This window comes from Condylura cristata, unplaced genomic scaffold (genome assembly GCF_000260355.1).
Source record: "Condylura cristata isolate star-nosed mole 26May11 unplaced genomic scaffold, ConCri1.0 scaffold00001, whole genome shotgun sequence".
Taxonomy (NCBI): Eukaryota; Metazoa; Chordata; class Mammalia; order Eulipotyphla; family Talpidae; genus Condylura; species Condylura cristata.
The window spans coordinates 76308660-76323998 of record NW_004567102.1 but is presented as its reverse complement, the minus strand read 5'-3'; the positions used below and the strand labels follow the sequence as shown (position 1 = coordinate 76323998).

General features: G+C 38.0%; 1 protein-coding gene across 1 annotated transcript in view; it reads right to left on the bottom strand.

Moving 5' to 3' along the window:
• UTRN (utrophin) overlaps nt 1-15339 on the bottom strand; it is a 237827-nt gene that overhangs the window by 31411 nt on the left and 191077 nt on the right. Inside the window, exons 37-43 of the mRNA XM_012735025.1 lie at nt 15120-15290; nt 11275-11436; nt 10732-10869; nt 6352-6543; nt 5210-5382; nt 2232-2382; nt 779-954 (exon numbers count right to left, since the gene is read on the bottom strand). Coding sequence (XP_012590479.1) covers nt 779-954; nt 2232-2382; nt 5210-5382; nt 6352-6543; nt 10732-10869; nt 11275-11436; nt 15120-15290 — 1163 coding nt within the window. The remainder of the gene's footprint in view (nt 1-778; nt 955-2231; nt 2383-5209; nt 5383-6351; nt 6544-10731; nt 10870-11274; nt 11437-15119; nt 15291-15339) is intronic.

The following is a 15339-nucleotide window of genomic DNA, read 5'->3' as shown; positions in this document are numbered from 1 at the left end:
AAAAAACTCTTTGGTTTACAATATAGTATATAGTATATGTTCTCTTAATAAGAATAATAATAAGAGAAGGAGCAAATGCTTATGAGTTAGGAAGGTGTTTACTATATGTTAATGGCAGATTATGAAAACTCTAAAAATGTTTAACTTTATTTAGCTTAAAGAGTTATTTGTAGTATCAACAACTCTAATTAAACAGTAGCTCCTAGCAATAAATAAACATGAATTAGCAAAGGTAGTGGGGTATCAGAATACCGAGTATTACAGTCTTGCAATTAGAATTCACTAAAGTTCATCATATTCCATCGGAACTGTGTTGTTTACAAAGCTCTGACATACACAGAGAGAAGACACCCCTGGGCACTCACAATTCCCAAGGGAGAGGGGGCTAAGGAAAGCCATGAGGCCTGGTCAGGAAAGAAGTGAGAAGCCAGGCCGGGCACACAGAGTATCAGACTCAAGTCCAAAATATTCTTTCAATCACTTTGGTTTCCTGCCACAGAACCACCGAGTTATCAAAAACACTCAGAAGTAAGAGGAAGCAGGTATTTTTACATGTATGCTATCTGAGGAGAAAAGTGAGATTTTTACAAACAGCCCAAAAATACAGCAAAGGCCATATTCTAAAAATACCGAGCCTGGATAATGGAGGCCTTCCATGTGAGTAAAACGACTTCTATACATTAGATGACAAAAGAACTTTGAACTCCTCTGTGCGTAGTTTAAAGGCTCAGCTTGACACATCTTCCCCTGCAACCTCCAGTTATTACAGCTACATCACCTTGGCCTCCGATCCTTCACATCGGCCACGATCGCACTCCAGCGGTGGTTTAAGCTGGCCAGCCTGTCTTTCAAGATGCATCCATCTGTGGGGAGCAGCTTCTGTACAATCTCATCCCCAGTTCTGTTGAGTGCTGCTACGCTGGGCTGGTGGCTGCTGATCCCTTCTTCCAGCTCCTATAACAGAGTGCAACCCAAGGCTCATTGTGCGAGTCACTTAAATGCATTGGATGCAGTAAATCCACCCAGGCACTGTGGCTTCAATTTAAGGGCCTGAGGAACAACGGCTTAGGCGAATATTTTATGATCACACCAAAACAGGCACTTCAAAACACTTTAATTACATGTCAATGAACGCACTGAATAGAAGCTCTCTGGAAGTCTACCACCACCTCATGAATATCACCAGGCAAATACAGTGAGAGAGAACAGGCTAATAATACAAAATAAATAACAGCTGTTTACAGTGAGGCGTAAGCATCAATCACATTTGATTACAGTGAATTGCTAACCTTCTTCCCCACATGTGCTTGAAAACGTCTCAAAAAAAATTATAAAAAAAAAACTATACATCCCCAAACACCTTCCCATCCTACCTCACGTAAACAAGCCTCAATGTGTATATTGTTGAGGCACTGCTTCACTGCTTGGCAAATTTTAAGCACCAGATTAAAAAAGAATTTTTTAAAGTCAAATTTAAACACTTGTCTGTAAGTTCCAAATGAGAAAATGATGAATATGTTGATGAGAAAAACAAAAGTATTCTCTAATTCTTCATGAACCTTTTACCTATATTGTACTTTAAAATACCATTTAAAAAGGAGCTATTTTTAGCAATGGTAAATAGAAATTTTGGTAGATTCTGGTGATTGTTTTTATAGACCTATTGTTACTGGCAGAACTGACTTAGCTATTATGTTATATTTTCCCAAGACTGAATTAGACTTACATGAGCAGATGCCCTGACATAGCTCAAGAATAATCTACCTTATGGTAATCAACAATGATATAAAAAAAAAAAACATGATGTCTAAATGTTTAAGTACAAAATACAGATGTATGCGTATATATTGCTGTTCTTTTTTTTTTTTTTAGACATTTCATTCAGCATATTGCTGTTCTTAATAAGAGTCTTGGGTACAACATTTTTTAAATGCTACACTGAATATAAAATGTGCAAAATAGGATTGTTTTTTTACAATAGCCACTCATGATAACCTTTTATTTAAATGTCTTTAAAATCATGACTAAAAATTGTAAAGAAAATAAAGAATTTTTTTTTCTTATTCTGAAACAGAAACTTGATCTGGAACAAAATTCACAAATCAAATACTCCTGGAAAAAAACAACTGTATTTGTCCCCAACTTCTGACATCTGTCTTGATAAATGCCACACATGATGTGAATAAGCCCCCTTTTTAGCAGACCCCTCTCCTCGGGCAGCCAACACTCACCTGCTGATGCCTCCTGGCTTTCTCTAGGTCCAGTCCACCATCTGGAGCACAAGTATCAGCCAGCAGTTCTTCAGCTTCCGTTAGCCACTGTGCCAGGTCATTAAGGTCACAATCGAACTGTCTCCATTCTTCCACAGCTCTATCAAGACAACTGGAGGACGACAAACTAAGTAACAGGTGATAAACTTCCCAGGAGTACCCAAAAGCAATTTTTTGTAAAGGAAATTCAAATTTCATGTAAAATGAAAACCCCAAAACGAGGGAATTCACAGCTCACAGCTCTGCAATACCAGTTTTCGTCATGAATTACAGTTAATAACTCCTCTTAGAGAAACCTGCCTCACACCGGGAGCTAAGCAGGCTGCACACTACCATCCCCGCCCCTCTCTCTCACATCCCTGCCTGCACATACTAGGCAGCTTTTCAGTGTAAGACAGACTTCCCTGACTTGGAAAATCAAGATTGATTAGATTCACCCAACCAACTTTACACACTTAACATTTCAAATGCATTGAAATCTAAAATATGATTAATTATCCTAATCTCGTAGGAGGGAGAACTTGACTTCCAAGAAAAGTTAGTCCTCAGCTAGAACAAAACCAAAAGACAAACCTTAAAGATTTTTGTCAATCCATTACCTCTCTGTTCTGGATAGAACTGTGTCCCCCAAAATGCATATGCTGACACTCTAACCCCCAGTGGGACTATGCTTACATAAAGGCCATTCGAAAGGTACAGTTCAGTGAGGCTCCGCAGGTAGGGTGCTCATCCCAAAGGACTGGTGAGAAGACAGATGCCAGACAGAGCTCTCCTTGCTCCTAACCCCACAAAGCACAGAGGAACAGCCAAGTGAAGTCACAGAAAGAGGCAGCTGTAGGGCCTCCCTGGTGGTACAAGGAGTTAAAGCACAGCACTATGACACTATCCTCAGCCACTGTAGCATGAGTTCAATCTCCAGACAGGGAACTGACCCACATGGGGCGGCAGACCTCTCCTGACCTGCCCGCTGCTCCCCTCAGCAATGTATTTCGGCCAATCCTCCAGCTCCCTGCTCTGTCGCTGTCAATCCTTTCACCCCACCCCTAGCACCTCTGGCCCATACCCCACTTCTGGCATGCATTAATAAATAATTAAAAAAAAAAAAAAAGACAAAAAGACAGCTGTGTCTCAGTCTTTAAGAGGGGCATTACCGGAAACTAACCCTTGGACTTCCAGATTCTATAGCTTGAGAAAAAAGTCTCTTGTGGAAGCCACCTATCTATGGTATCTTGTTAATGCAGCCCCAGCAGACACCCTGTGTGTGATGACTCATCCTGAGTGCCCCATTTACCTGAACACAGCTCAGCATGAAGTGCCTGCGAAGTCCAGAGCAGGCAGTGAGGCACAGGGCTATCAAAATTCCTAAATAGACCTAACTCCTTTAGATATGACATGACGTAAAGCTCCAGGGCTTGTCATATTTGGAGCACAACACAAGTATAAAAAGAAACAGCTTTTTTGGCTGAGGAGCCTTAAGAATTGCCTTTTTTGTTAGGGTAGTTGTGTTGAGAGGTTTGGAAGAGATCTGTGAGATTTTAATAATACTCGCAAAATTTTGTATCAGAAAAGCAGGGTTTTACCTAAAATGGTAAAAAAAGATCCCTGATGTGGCTAATTACTAAATAATGTTTCTATTTTCTCTGCCCATGAAAGTCATTTTGAAAGTTCAGTTAGTATTTGCTGACTGCCCACGGGTACAACATTCAATGAGTGACAAAAACAGGGGCACTTCCACGTAAACACAGTGAGATATCAGTCAGACCATCCTCAGTACCTTTTATAAAAATGCACAATAGGGCTCTTCCTGGTGGTACAACTGGTTAGGACGCAGCACTGCAAGAGAGCTGCAGCCACCTCAGTGAAAGTTTGATTCCCGCCTGCCCCAGAGCTGACCCAGAGGCGCGGCAGACCTCTCCTGGCCCGCCGCTGCTCCCCTCAGCAGTGCACTTCCTCGATCTGCCTGTTCTGCTCCCCACTCTGTCTCTGGTAAAGCCTCTCACCATCCCTGTACCTCTGGCTTGTACCCAATTCTGTATAAATAGAGAAATAAATCTTTAAAAAAAGAAATCTGTTTATTCTTATAAAAAATACACTATTCTTATTTAAAACAAACACAAATTCTGACTTTCAAGTTGCCACAATAATGAACAGAAATCATTACTAAAAAAGATTTTACAGAGATCTAAAGACTTTGAGAATACAAATATTAAATTAGTAAAGAGGACTATCGTTACAATCCAATATATAATTCAAATTAATTCAAGCAGCTATGGGTTCAATAGGGAAGGCTTGAATAAAAGAGAGGAGATCCGCATCAGGTAGGATTTGTAAAGTCAACAACTCCTTGAGCTAATCCAGCCAGCTGGGATGGGGAGGCAGCATGGCTCCCCAAATCCAAACTCAGTTTGGAGTTGAACTAGAAACATGTTTGCTATATCTGAAGTTCCAAATGGCCTGCTGTCCCTCCCCACAAGTTCATTCCACTACCGACATTCTCTGTCCCTGGAAATGGTACCTTCATTACTACCTAGGTCTTTGAGCCAAAGACTTGAGGTCATTCTTCATTCACCTGTCTTCCACCAGTTACCATATGTGACCCACCCACCAACCAATCCGCTTCCACAGCAACTTCCCTAGTCAAGTTACCCTATGTGACAAGCACAGACTATTCTCCTAACTTCAGTCTTGTTCTCAACCAATTCTTCCCACCATCAATAAGTTCCTTTGTCGTTTCCTTATGAAATATTGTGATGGCTCCCTATAGTTCTCAGAGTAAAACACAAATTGCTTCACATGATGCACAATCACCCTCTGCTATGGTCCTATCAAAGCATTCTCTTTCATCTCTCTGTCAACATGTATTTGATCTTGATTTTGGTCAGTGCTTTTATAAGCTTTTTAACAAAATAAAACCACATATTAACTTGGCTGACACATACCCTTTATGATCATTGTACATTCTGTTAACTCTGTCCCATTTTGCATTCAGCTGAGTAAGTGTGTCCCGGATCTGAATGGCTTCAGGTCCAGAAGCTTCAAGGATAACATCTGGCTGTTTTTCATGAATGACTGCAATCTGTTCTCCGAGTTTGTCCAGTTGGTCCTTGATATTCTACAAAATATTGCCATTCGTTAACAAAACCCATCTAAGAATAAAGCAACAGAATTACACATAACCAGGTATTTATATGGCACAGTACATTATAATCTAAATTATGATGAAACAAAATAATTGCTATTCATCAAAACGGAAAACTTATTAAAAATAAATAAGATCCTATAAAGGTCTTAGAGTGAAGAATGTTACATAATATTCAAATGGTGGCAACAAAAATCCTCACAGATGTTGAAACTGCTATTTGGACAGGACAAATAAAAAACTTCAATAACATTCTACAAAGGCAATGTTTGAAGCTGTAATCATTTACATTTCAAATACCTCATAATGCTAATTAAATGACAGAAATGCGTTATCACAGTATTAGCAATTTTATTCTGACTTTTTACATAAAGGTAATCAGACTGCACAAAAGTCCTTGGTGTTATTCAATAGGTTTGTTAATTAACTAAAACTTCCAGATACCATGTTAACTTACAATCATGTATCATTCCATACTTCAACAACTAGCCAATCTTAAATCATTAATGATGGTACACTAAACACTGACATTTTACATCAACTAACAAATACAGGTATAGGAAATATGGCCTGTGCATGTCTGATTTAAAAAGTCCCTGATGTTGTGAAAAGTAATTGTGTGCTTAAAAATTCATATATATCTTGTCTTTAATTTTTAGTGGAGTGACGTTGCTTTATAACATTATTTAAGTTTCAGGTATGCATCATTATAAATAAAAGTTTGCATTTATTAAGTTCACCACTGAAAGTAAAAAATTAAAATTGTTGGTATTTCAATGGTGACTACCAGAAAGATTTGTAATTCATATACATTACTAATTCTTTGGTTATAGATCTTCTTCATATAAAAGTTATAAAATCATCTAGGTGGGAACCATGACAAAGTCTCCCCTTTTTTCTTTATTAACTACACTTAAATCAATGAAGTGCCTAGAGATTTACCTTTAGAGAATCTTCTTGAAAAGAGAAATCTTCAAGAACAACAGTACTCAGATCTGGAGTATTAAGTGATAATTCAACATCATCCATGGAAAGTAAAACTTTGTTAATTTCAACTACGTAATCTGTGGGGAGAAATGCTGATCTAATTCCAGAAGCAAGTTGAGTTGTTTTTCTTGGGTGAAGAGGGGTTACCTGTAAAAAACATTTAAAATAACATTAATCCACACCTCTAAAAATATCCCCTCAATGTATAACAAGTCGGAAAAAAAAAGAAAAACCACAAGACTGTATTGCTGAGAAATTCAATAAATACCATGACCCAAAATCAAATATCCTACATAACATGAATATCCTATAAAACACATTAGGTCCCAGCATGCTAAATCATACAGATTCTACACTGTCACAGAATACTGTGAACCCAGAATATTGTGTCCTACAGTCAAGAGTGTTCTAAATGAGTACTTAACTCCTAGATGGCTAGAATTTAATAAATGCTTTCACTACTTGCAAAGACCAAAGTGCATTTACCCATGAATTAATGTATCTTCCTTGACTCTTACTATATTCCTAGGGTGACCTAAAAAACTATCCTTCTGTATATTCAAAGATAATAGTGAAAATTATCATAACTATAAATTCATTAAGTTAATGCTCCTAGAAGTGGTACAATTCCTAGATGAAACGAAGTTTCAAAACTAACGACACTAAGTCAAAAACATGGTGTTCTATCTAATTCTACATGATTTGTCTCCTACATTGAAAACACACACACACACACACACACACACACACTTTCACCAATTGAAAGAGGCCAGGTAGAAATACACTTCTGGATTCCCTGACTTCATCCACAGGATTATTTAGACTTCCCAGTATCAGTATTTTATTATCCTAATGCTACATGTTCACATTTTATTCAAAAAGCATTTCTAGATATTTACCCATATGGCTGAGAATATAAATTATTTTTTAAATAAATACAAGAGAATTTTGTAATAAAAAGATGTCCACCCAGAAACCAGTTTTAAAAAAAGACACTGAATAATTTTTTTAAGAAAAACTTTTACATAATTCTTTTCAGAGTTTAAAATTAAATAGACATTGGGGGGGGGGAGACCACCATAGAAAACTCAATTATTCCTCTGCTTTAAGGAAAAGAAAATAATAAAGGAGTTTTATAGCTGAATAATCATGTCAGAATGCTGTAGTAAGAAGCTGGAACCCATTCTCCTGCTTGACTTTTTCACCTTTGAGAGAAAATCTGTTTCTCTGAAACCTTCACTGGTAGAGACGCCAGATCCCCAGCGATGAGCTAAGTGATGGAGCACACAGCCTGCAGCAGGCTGCTCCTCAGCACCACGGCTCACTTCAGCATAACTGCTGAGACCCCAGACCCAGGACCACCCTAGCAACCTCTCTGCCTCATGCTCTACACAGCAGGCTGTCACTCTGCGAGCCTGTGTGTGCCTGAGGCTAAGGGTAAATAGAAGGCCTGGAGCTAATGTACAAAGAAATGTCCTGAGTTTGGGAAAAAAGCATATCAATAGCACCGTATTTTTCTATTCAGATTAAAAGGTTATCCAGGACTCCCTAAGCCTCCAAATTCTTGGAGCAGCCTCAAAACTCAAACATGTGCTTTCTCTATTCCCAGAATAGATTTATCCCAAGAGAATGATCAATCAAATCGCCCTAGGAGAAAAAGCAATCCCTGAAGTCTGACCCAGACATCACCTCCAGATAATTTTGTTTTTCAAGAATTCTACTAGGACTCACACACAAAAAGACAAATATACTACAAAGTGGCACTAAAAAGTGGCACTACATGATATAGGTCATGTCATACAGCAAGCTAAATCCCAGAGTAAGTGGTTTATTTAACTTTTCTAAGTTTTGCTTTTATCAAAATGTATGAAAAAACTGGAGCAACACAAATTTGAATATTCAGCAACTCTCTGGAGACCAAATATGTTTAGATCACAAAACACCAAAAAATCATGAAGGAATATATAGTCATGTATGGATAAACAAAAATTTTAAATGGTTGCGTGTTAAAGATAAATTAGGTAGAAGTTAAAATCAGAAACATTTTATGGCAAATATAAAGAGGTAAGTATCTGTATTGTATAAAGCACTTGTACATATTTTTAAAAATATATTAATACTCTAATAAGCAAATGGAAAAAGGTCATTAGATGCAAATTTCAAATACTAAAAAAAGATGAGTCCTGGAAAATGGTGGTTCTTAATTCTGACTACACATTGGAATCAGCTAGGAAAAAAAAATTAAATGCTCATATCTAGGCTGAATCTGAAAGATCTAACTGGTTTGGAGGTAGATTTGGGAATCTGATTTCCTTAGAACCCCTCCAAGGGATCGAGTCGGGGGAAAGGATGTCCTGAAGGAACTCTGCAGATACAGGTTTGCGGACTCCACCCCAGACACCAGAACTACAAATCCCAGCATCACCAAAGGGAGGATGCTGCGACCCAAGGGTGGAGATAAGCATCCATGTTTTGATAAAACATGGACATATGGACTTTGGGGTCTCTTGCCTCCTGGCTCCTGGCTCATCTCTTAAGCTTTTTGCTGGCTTTCAGTGTGCCACTGGGGTTCCAGGACAGTGGACCTGGTAAGACGCATTAACCAACGTGTCTCTCTCTCTTTCTTTCCCTCAGTTATTCATGTCCCTTTCTCTCGTAAATAAACCCACTATTAACCTTTTTGTGTTGCCTGAAGTTGAATCTTATAAGTCCCTTTAGGCACACAGTGAGGACCCACAGTCTGGCTACCCAATTCACACTTGGTTGCCCTGTAACAATTCCAGTGTTCACTCTTAGCAAATAGTTTTCAAAACCACAGATTTGAAGAAGCATGTGGATTTTAAAAAATAAGAACAAAGTATTTTAACTACAGTAACTAATGCTAGTGCCATCAAACTGAAATGAACCTGTAGTATATATTACAGAACATTTTAGTACTTCTGAAAAACGTATGTATATATGTACTAAAAGCCCCCAAATCACTTCTGGTTTGGACCAGTAATGATTTCTGATTTGGCCTGAACTCTTAAAAAAAATGCACTCAGGAGAAAGATCACTTTTAAAAGTAACAATGAAGCAAAATATAATATCTCCTGGAAGATTTCAGGAATAAAAGTGGAGTGGAGACTTAAAAATAACAAACTTTCCATGCCTTAGAGGATGACAAAACCTTCTGCAATGAAGAAGAATAAAACTGATCAGATCCCAGAGTGGAATGACTAGGTGCTTTATTTGGAGGGGAATGCAGAGAAATTAAACACAGCTGCGCCACATGGTGATTAACGAATCAGAGAAGCTGAGGTCAAAACTAGTAATAAGGCCAGCACATAAAGCTTGTGCTGTATGTTGTGATATTTTCCTGAACAGTTTCTTTAGATAAAGAAATTACATGGTCAGTTAAAACTCCAGGGTAGAGGAGACAGATAATTCTGAGGAAAATAGGGAGGGTGGGTTAGCATTAAGAAAATCAAGACACAGGGCTCTCCCTGGTGGCGCAATGGGTGAAGGCTCAGCACTCTGAAGCTGGCCACAGCTGCTTCAGCACAAGTTTGATCCCCGGCTCCAGAGGGGTCCACCTCTTGTGACCCATCCACTGCTCCCTTCAGCACTGTACTTCATCAATCTGCCTGTTCTGCTCCCCACTCTGTCTCTGGTGAATCCTCTCAACCCCCGCACTCTGGCCTGTACCTGCCCTGTACCCCAGTTCTGTCTGTATAAATAAATGAAATGCTTTCTAAAAAGAGAAAATCCAGACATAAGAAAACCAGTGGTGGGCACATTACAAAGCTCTGGGAAGAAAGCTGTGAGTCTGAACTACAGAAAGGATAGTGACTAATGTAAAGCTGGTTCTAGAAAGATGAGCAGACCAGACTCCTGGGAGTCCCTCACTCTGGGAGCCCCACACGTTTGCAGTGCAGTAAGGAAGACAGCCCTTGGAGAGGGGGCTCAAATGAACTGTTTTCTTAAGTAGAAGTCATAATTTATCAATTTACCAACTTTGATTTTTTTTTCCCCAACATGGTCAAGGTGTCCACAAAGTACAGAACCAAAGGAGGAAGTTAGTTCTTAAAGGGATCCATTAATTCTAGGTTTAATACTTGATTAGAAAGAGAAGCCCACTAATAACACTTTGTTTCTATTTTCTTTGAGTCTGGCCCCATCCCCAAATATCAAATTTATCTAGTAATACACAGTAGGAAGGAGGAGATACTGTTTCAAGTGATCTGTCTCCTCCATGAATTCTGCAGCAATCATGTGAACGGCACAGCAATCATGTGAACGCAAGAGCAGAATAAACCATGGAAAGGAAACATGGCAATACCCCCGTGGCAATACCTTAGTTCTGTTGTATTTTTTGTGTAAAAGTAATAACTGCGAGCGGATCTTTTCTTTTTTATTGTCCTCCATAGGTTGACATAACATTTGCTCTCCTCTTTGAAGAACTTTCTCAATCTGCATGCTCTCCTCATCCATCTGAATGTTTAAAAGAAAAAATTTACTCCAAAGAACAATGCATTGGGTCACTTGCTATCAGTCCCCAAGTCTGAATTAACCCACAAAGTCTGTCAATATGCGTTCATCTGAATGAAATACCACCGAACATGTACGTATTCCTCAAAACGTTTCAGACTGGATTTAAGATACCTCCTGATGAATGCTAGACCCACAGAAGTCAGACAGCACGAAGATAATATCTTTGGATAGATTTATGCATTACGTCAGTCACTTGGCAAACTCACATTGACACTCGTCAGAGAACCACATTTGGATCACTTCTGTCATGTTTGGCAGATTATCTGGGCAAACATGTTTACATCTTTGATGTAAAAATATAATGAAGAAAAATGAAACAGGATTTTCAAATCTCCTTGAACTGACCTTTTCATCTTCATCACTGGATTCCAAATGTTTCTCCACAAGTTTTAACATATTTTCTATATCATTTTCTAGGATTTTCAATTCAGAGAAAGGCACTTCTGTTTCACATGTCTCGGTGGTGACCAGACTTTGGTATGAAGATGGATCCTGTCCAATCAGCAGCTGTAGAAGGAAGAGTGTTTTTTGAAAATAAATTCTTCACTTGACCTTCTGCCATGAACCAGGAAAGGTACTAGTATTTATTTGAACTGTCTTATTTCATTCACTTATATAGGAATAATTTTATCCATTTGGGTTTACTGGAATTATCCAATAATTTTTTCCAAACTCTGCCCAAGAATAGAAAAATGTGTGTGAATGATGTGACAACTTGAAATGCCATATAAGAGATTCTGAGACTACATGTGTGCACAGGAGAAAGAAGTTCCACAATCCATCCCCATGACTTTAGACAAAAGAAATGGCACCAACTAGCTCAGGTTCATTCTAAAGAGTATCTCCCAGTTCAATTTGCTCAGTGAAAGTGATCTTGGATTTTGACACCCAAACTTCAAATACATGTTTCTTTTTGTAGTATTTTCAGACAATACTGAAAAACTTGATGTTTATTGGTTGAAAGCAATGTAATAATTCACTCTCACCTCTGATTATAAAGGCCTAAATTGTCACCTCTTAGCAGAACTCTGGGAAATATATGCAATAATCCTTATATGTACAACTTTTTTTTTTTTTAAGATTTATTTATTTTTGCTTGCATACAGAGTTGCGGAACAGGCCAGAAGTGCAGAAGTGGTGAGAGGATTCACCAGAGGCAGAGCAGGGAGCAGAACAGGCAGATCGATGAAGTACACTGCTGAGGAGACTAGCAGGCAGGTCAGGAAAGGTCAGCCACAATATGTGTGTCACCTCCCTGGCTGGGGCCCGAATTCATGGTGAAGAAGCTTTAGCGAACTTCATGGTGCTATGTTCCAACTAGCTGTGCCAGCACGGAGGTGTACAACTACATTTACAACTTTTGCAATAATTTCAATGCATTCTAAAAATTAAGCTTAAGAGCATACTTTTGCAATAATTTCAATGCAAAACTTTTGCAATAATTTCAATGCATTCTAAGAACTGAGTTTAAGAGCACACTAAGAATTGAGAAAAAAGACATACATAAAAGATTTCAACAAAGTAGTAGTTACAAAAGCCCAATGAACGAGTAAAATTGACCTAGAATAATATTACAACAGATCATGCAAAGAAAACTCCAGTCATGAAAAACCATGTCATAGGTCTTCAGTCTCAGAGAAGTCTTTGTGGACTCTGCTCTAATGACAAAGAAAACAAAGGCACAAATAAACAAGTGGCAGTACATCAAACTAAAAAGCTTCTGCACAACAAATAATACTATCATGAAAACAAAAAGACAACCTATTGAACGGCAGAAGATATTTGTGTGTCACGTATTCAATGAGGTCAATTTTACATTTTTAAAATATTACAAAAACTCCTATAATTTGACAACAACCAAAAAGCAGATTTAAAAAATGGTCAAAAGATCTAAATAGACATTTCTCCAAAAGTGGCATACAGGTAGGTGGCAATAGGCACATGAAAAAATGTTTCCCTTTTCTTATTGTTAGGGAAATGTAGACCAAACAACAGTGAGCTCTCAACTCATGCCTACGGCTATTAACCCAAAGATAAGAAACAGTAAGTGTACAAGAAGGAAATATTTGTACACTGTTGCTGAGTATATAAATGGGTGCTACCTCTATGAAAAAAACAATATGGAAAGCCCTCAAAAATTAAAAACTAAATAGAAGTTCTATACAATACCATGATCTTATCTCTGGGTATTTCTTTAAAGAATATAAAAAACACTAATTTGCATACCCATGTTCTTTGCAGTACTGTTTACAACAACCAAGAGTTAGAAAACACCCAAATACTCATCAATAGATGGTTGGATAAAAAAACATGTGGTATTGACAGGTGGTAGAATATTACACATCTATAAAAAATGTATTACCCTGACATTTGCAACAACATGGATGGACTAGATGGCATTTTGTTAGTAAAATAAGTCAGATGAGGGAAGACAAACGTCATATGATTTCACTCGAGTGATGCAAAAAGAAACAACAACACAAAGGCACAAGTTAAACAAAACAAAAGTATATGTTTAGACTATAAAGAGCAAATTATTGCTATTAGAGAAAGGGGAAGGAATGAGTGTCAACTGAGTAACAGGGTTGTCAACCTGGGTATAGGATGGAGCTGGAGAATGTTGAACTTACATAGTAGTAGAACAGGTAGATATTGTAAACAGATATACAACAATGCATGCCTGAAACTTATATAATATTAAATACAATGCCGTTTCAATAAAAAATATATTTAAGGCCCTCCCTGGTGGTACAACAAGTTAAAGCACAGCACTGCAAAGCTGGCCTGGCTGGTTCAGTGCAAGTTTGACCCCCGCCCCAGAGTTGATCCACATGGTGCTGCAGACCTCTCCTGACCCGCCCGCTGCTCCCCTCAGCAGTGTACTTCTTCGATCTGCCTGTTCTGCTCCCCACTCTGACTCTGGTGAACTCTCTTACCATCCCTGAACCTCTGGCCTGTACCCCAGTTCTGAATGCATAAATAAATAAATCTTTAAAAATATATTTAAAATGCATATTATAAAAATCATGTCAAAGAAGAATATAGAAAACAGGATTAAAATTTGGTATTTCAATACAACATGTATCTGAGTAACAAAAGACAGGTATATCAAAATGTTAACAAAGGTTATTTATGAGGATAATAATTTTGTTTTTTTTTTACTTCCTTTCATTCCATTTCTATGTCTTGTTCATTATGCTTTTATATAAGAAAAATCACCCACAGATCTATTGGAAAGAATAAGTGAGTTGAGATTTGATGGTGAAAATGTAAGGTCAAAACTAAGGAAATCAAAAGTTGAAACAAGATTTTGGGATTCTTTTAGGTGTAAATAATCTCAGAATATTCACAAGCCATGAAAGATAGTTTGTTATATAGGATACTCCAAATTAAAGCAGAGCTGGAGAAGTGACTTCCTGCAAGAGGAGACTTTTATAGACGAGTTCAATACTTCAGTGCATCACTCTCATCTAATGGAATAACTGAATACTCAATAAAATGCCATGCACAATTGGGGTCCAGGAAAATGCAGGATCCTGTCACAAGGAACACCTGTGTGGGTAACCCCCAATGTCAGTCACACTGTTCTGTCTTCTCCCAGAAAACCATCAAAATGTTTCCAGTCAAATGGAAATATCACTTCCAAGAAATGAAATGTCAAACCTTGAGAACACTACAATAAAATGTTCATTTCTTCCTCTCATGAGATAAGAGGGAGAATGTGAAAGACACATCTCACAGGGAGAGAGAAATTATGATATGGTAATAAGTAAAGAGATTTTTTTAAGGAAAGGTCCTCTCAATTAAATTTATAAAGCACCTTTAAATTTAGAAAACCAAGTAACAGTTTTGTACATTAGGTCTAATTGTGAAATTTACATACAACACTTTGGCGTGGCAACGTGTCAAACTGACAGCTATAAAATAATGGGTGTAATAGTCATGCCAAACTTGGGAATTAGTCAACATTATTTTATAGCTAACTTAATACTTGACTGAAGTTTTGAAATCTTTCTCAAATGCATTATTTCTTAATACTGCTCGCTTGGCTTCTCTCCTTCCCATGCACAATTGCAAATAAGGAAAAATACTTCATTCCATGATGTCAAAACCTTTGACATCAATGCCTCTATCGGTTAGACAGAGACACAGAGGAAAAATAGTACAATAGCAAAAATACAATGACTCACTTTGGCACTTCTGATGTGCTGAGATACCTTCTCCAAGTTTCTATTCAGCTCCGCTAACTTGGGTTCCACGAGCTCCTTGCCAGAGCCGCCTCGTGCACTCATCAGAACAGCGGCTTGATCTCGGACATTTTCCACTTGGAGATGGGTTTCATCCAGCTCAGAAACTAAACGCTAATTAAAAGAAAACACAGAATTACCTCATGGGATAGTCATAAGCAGG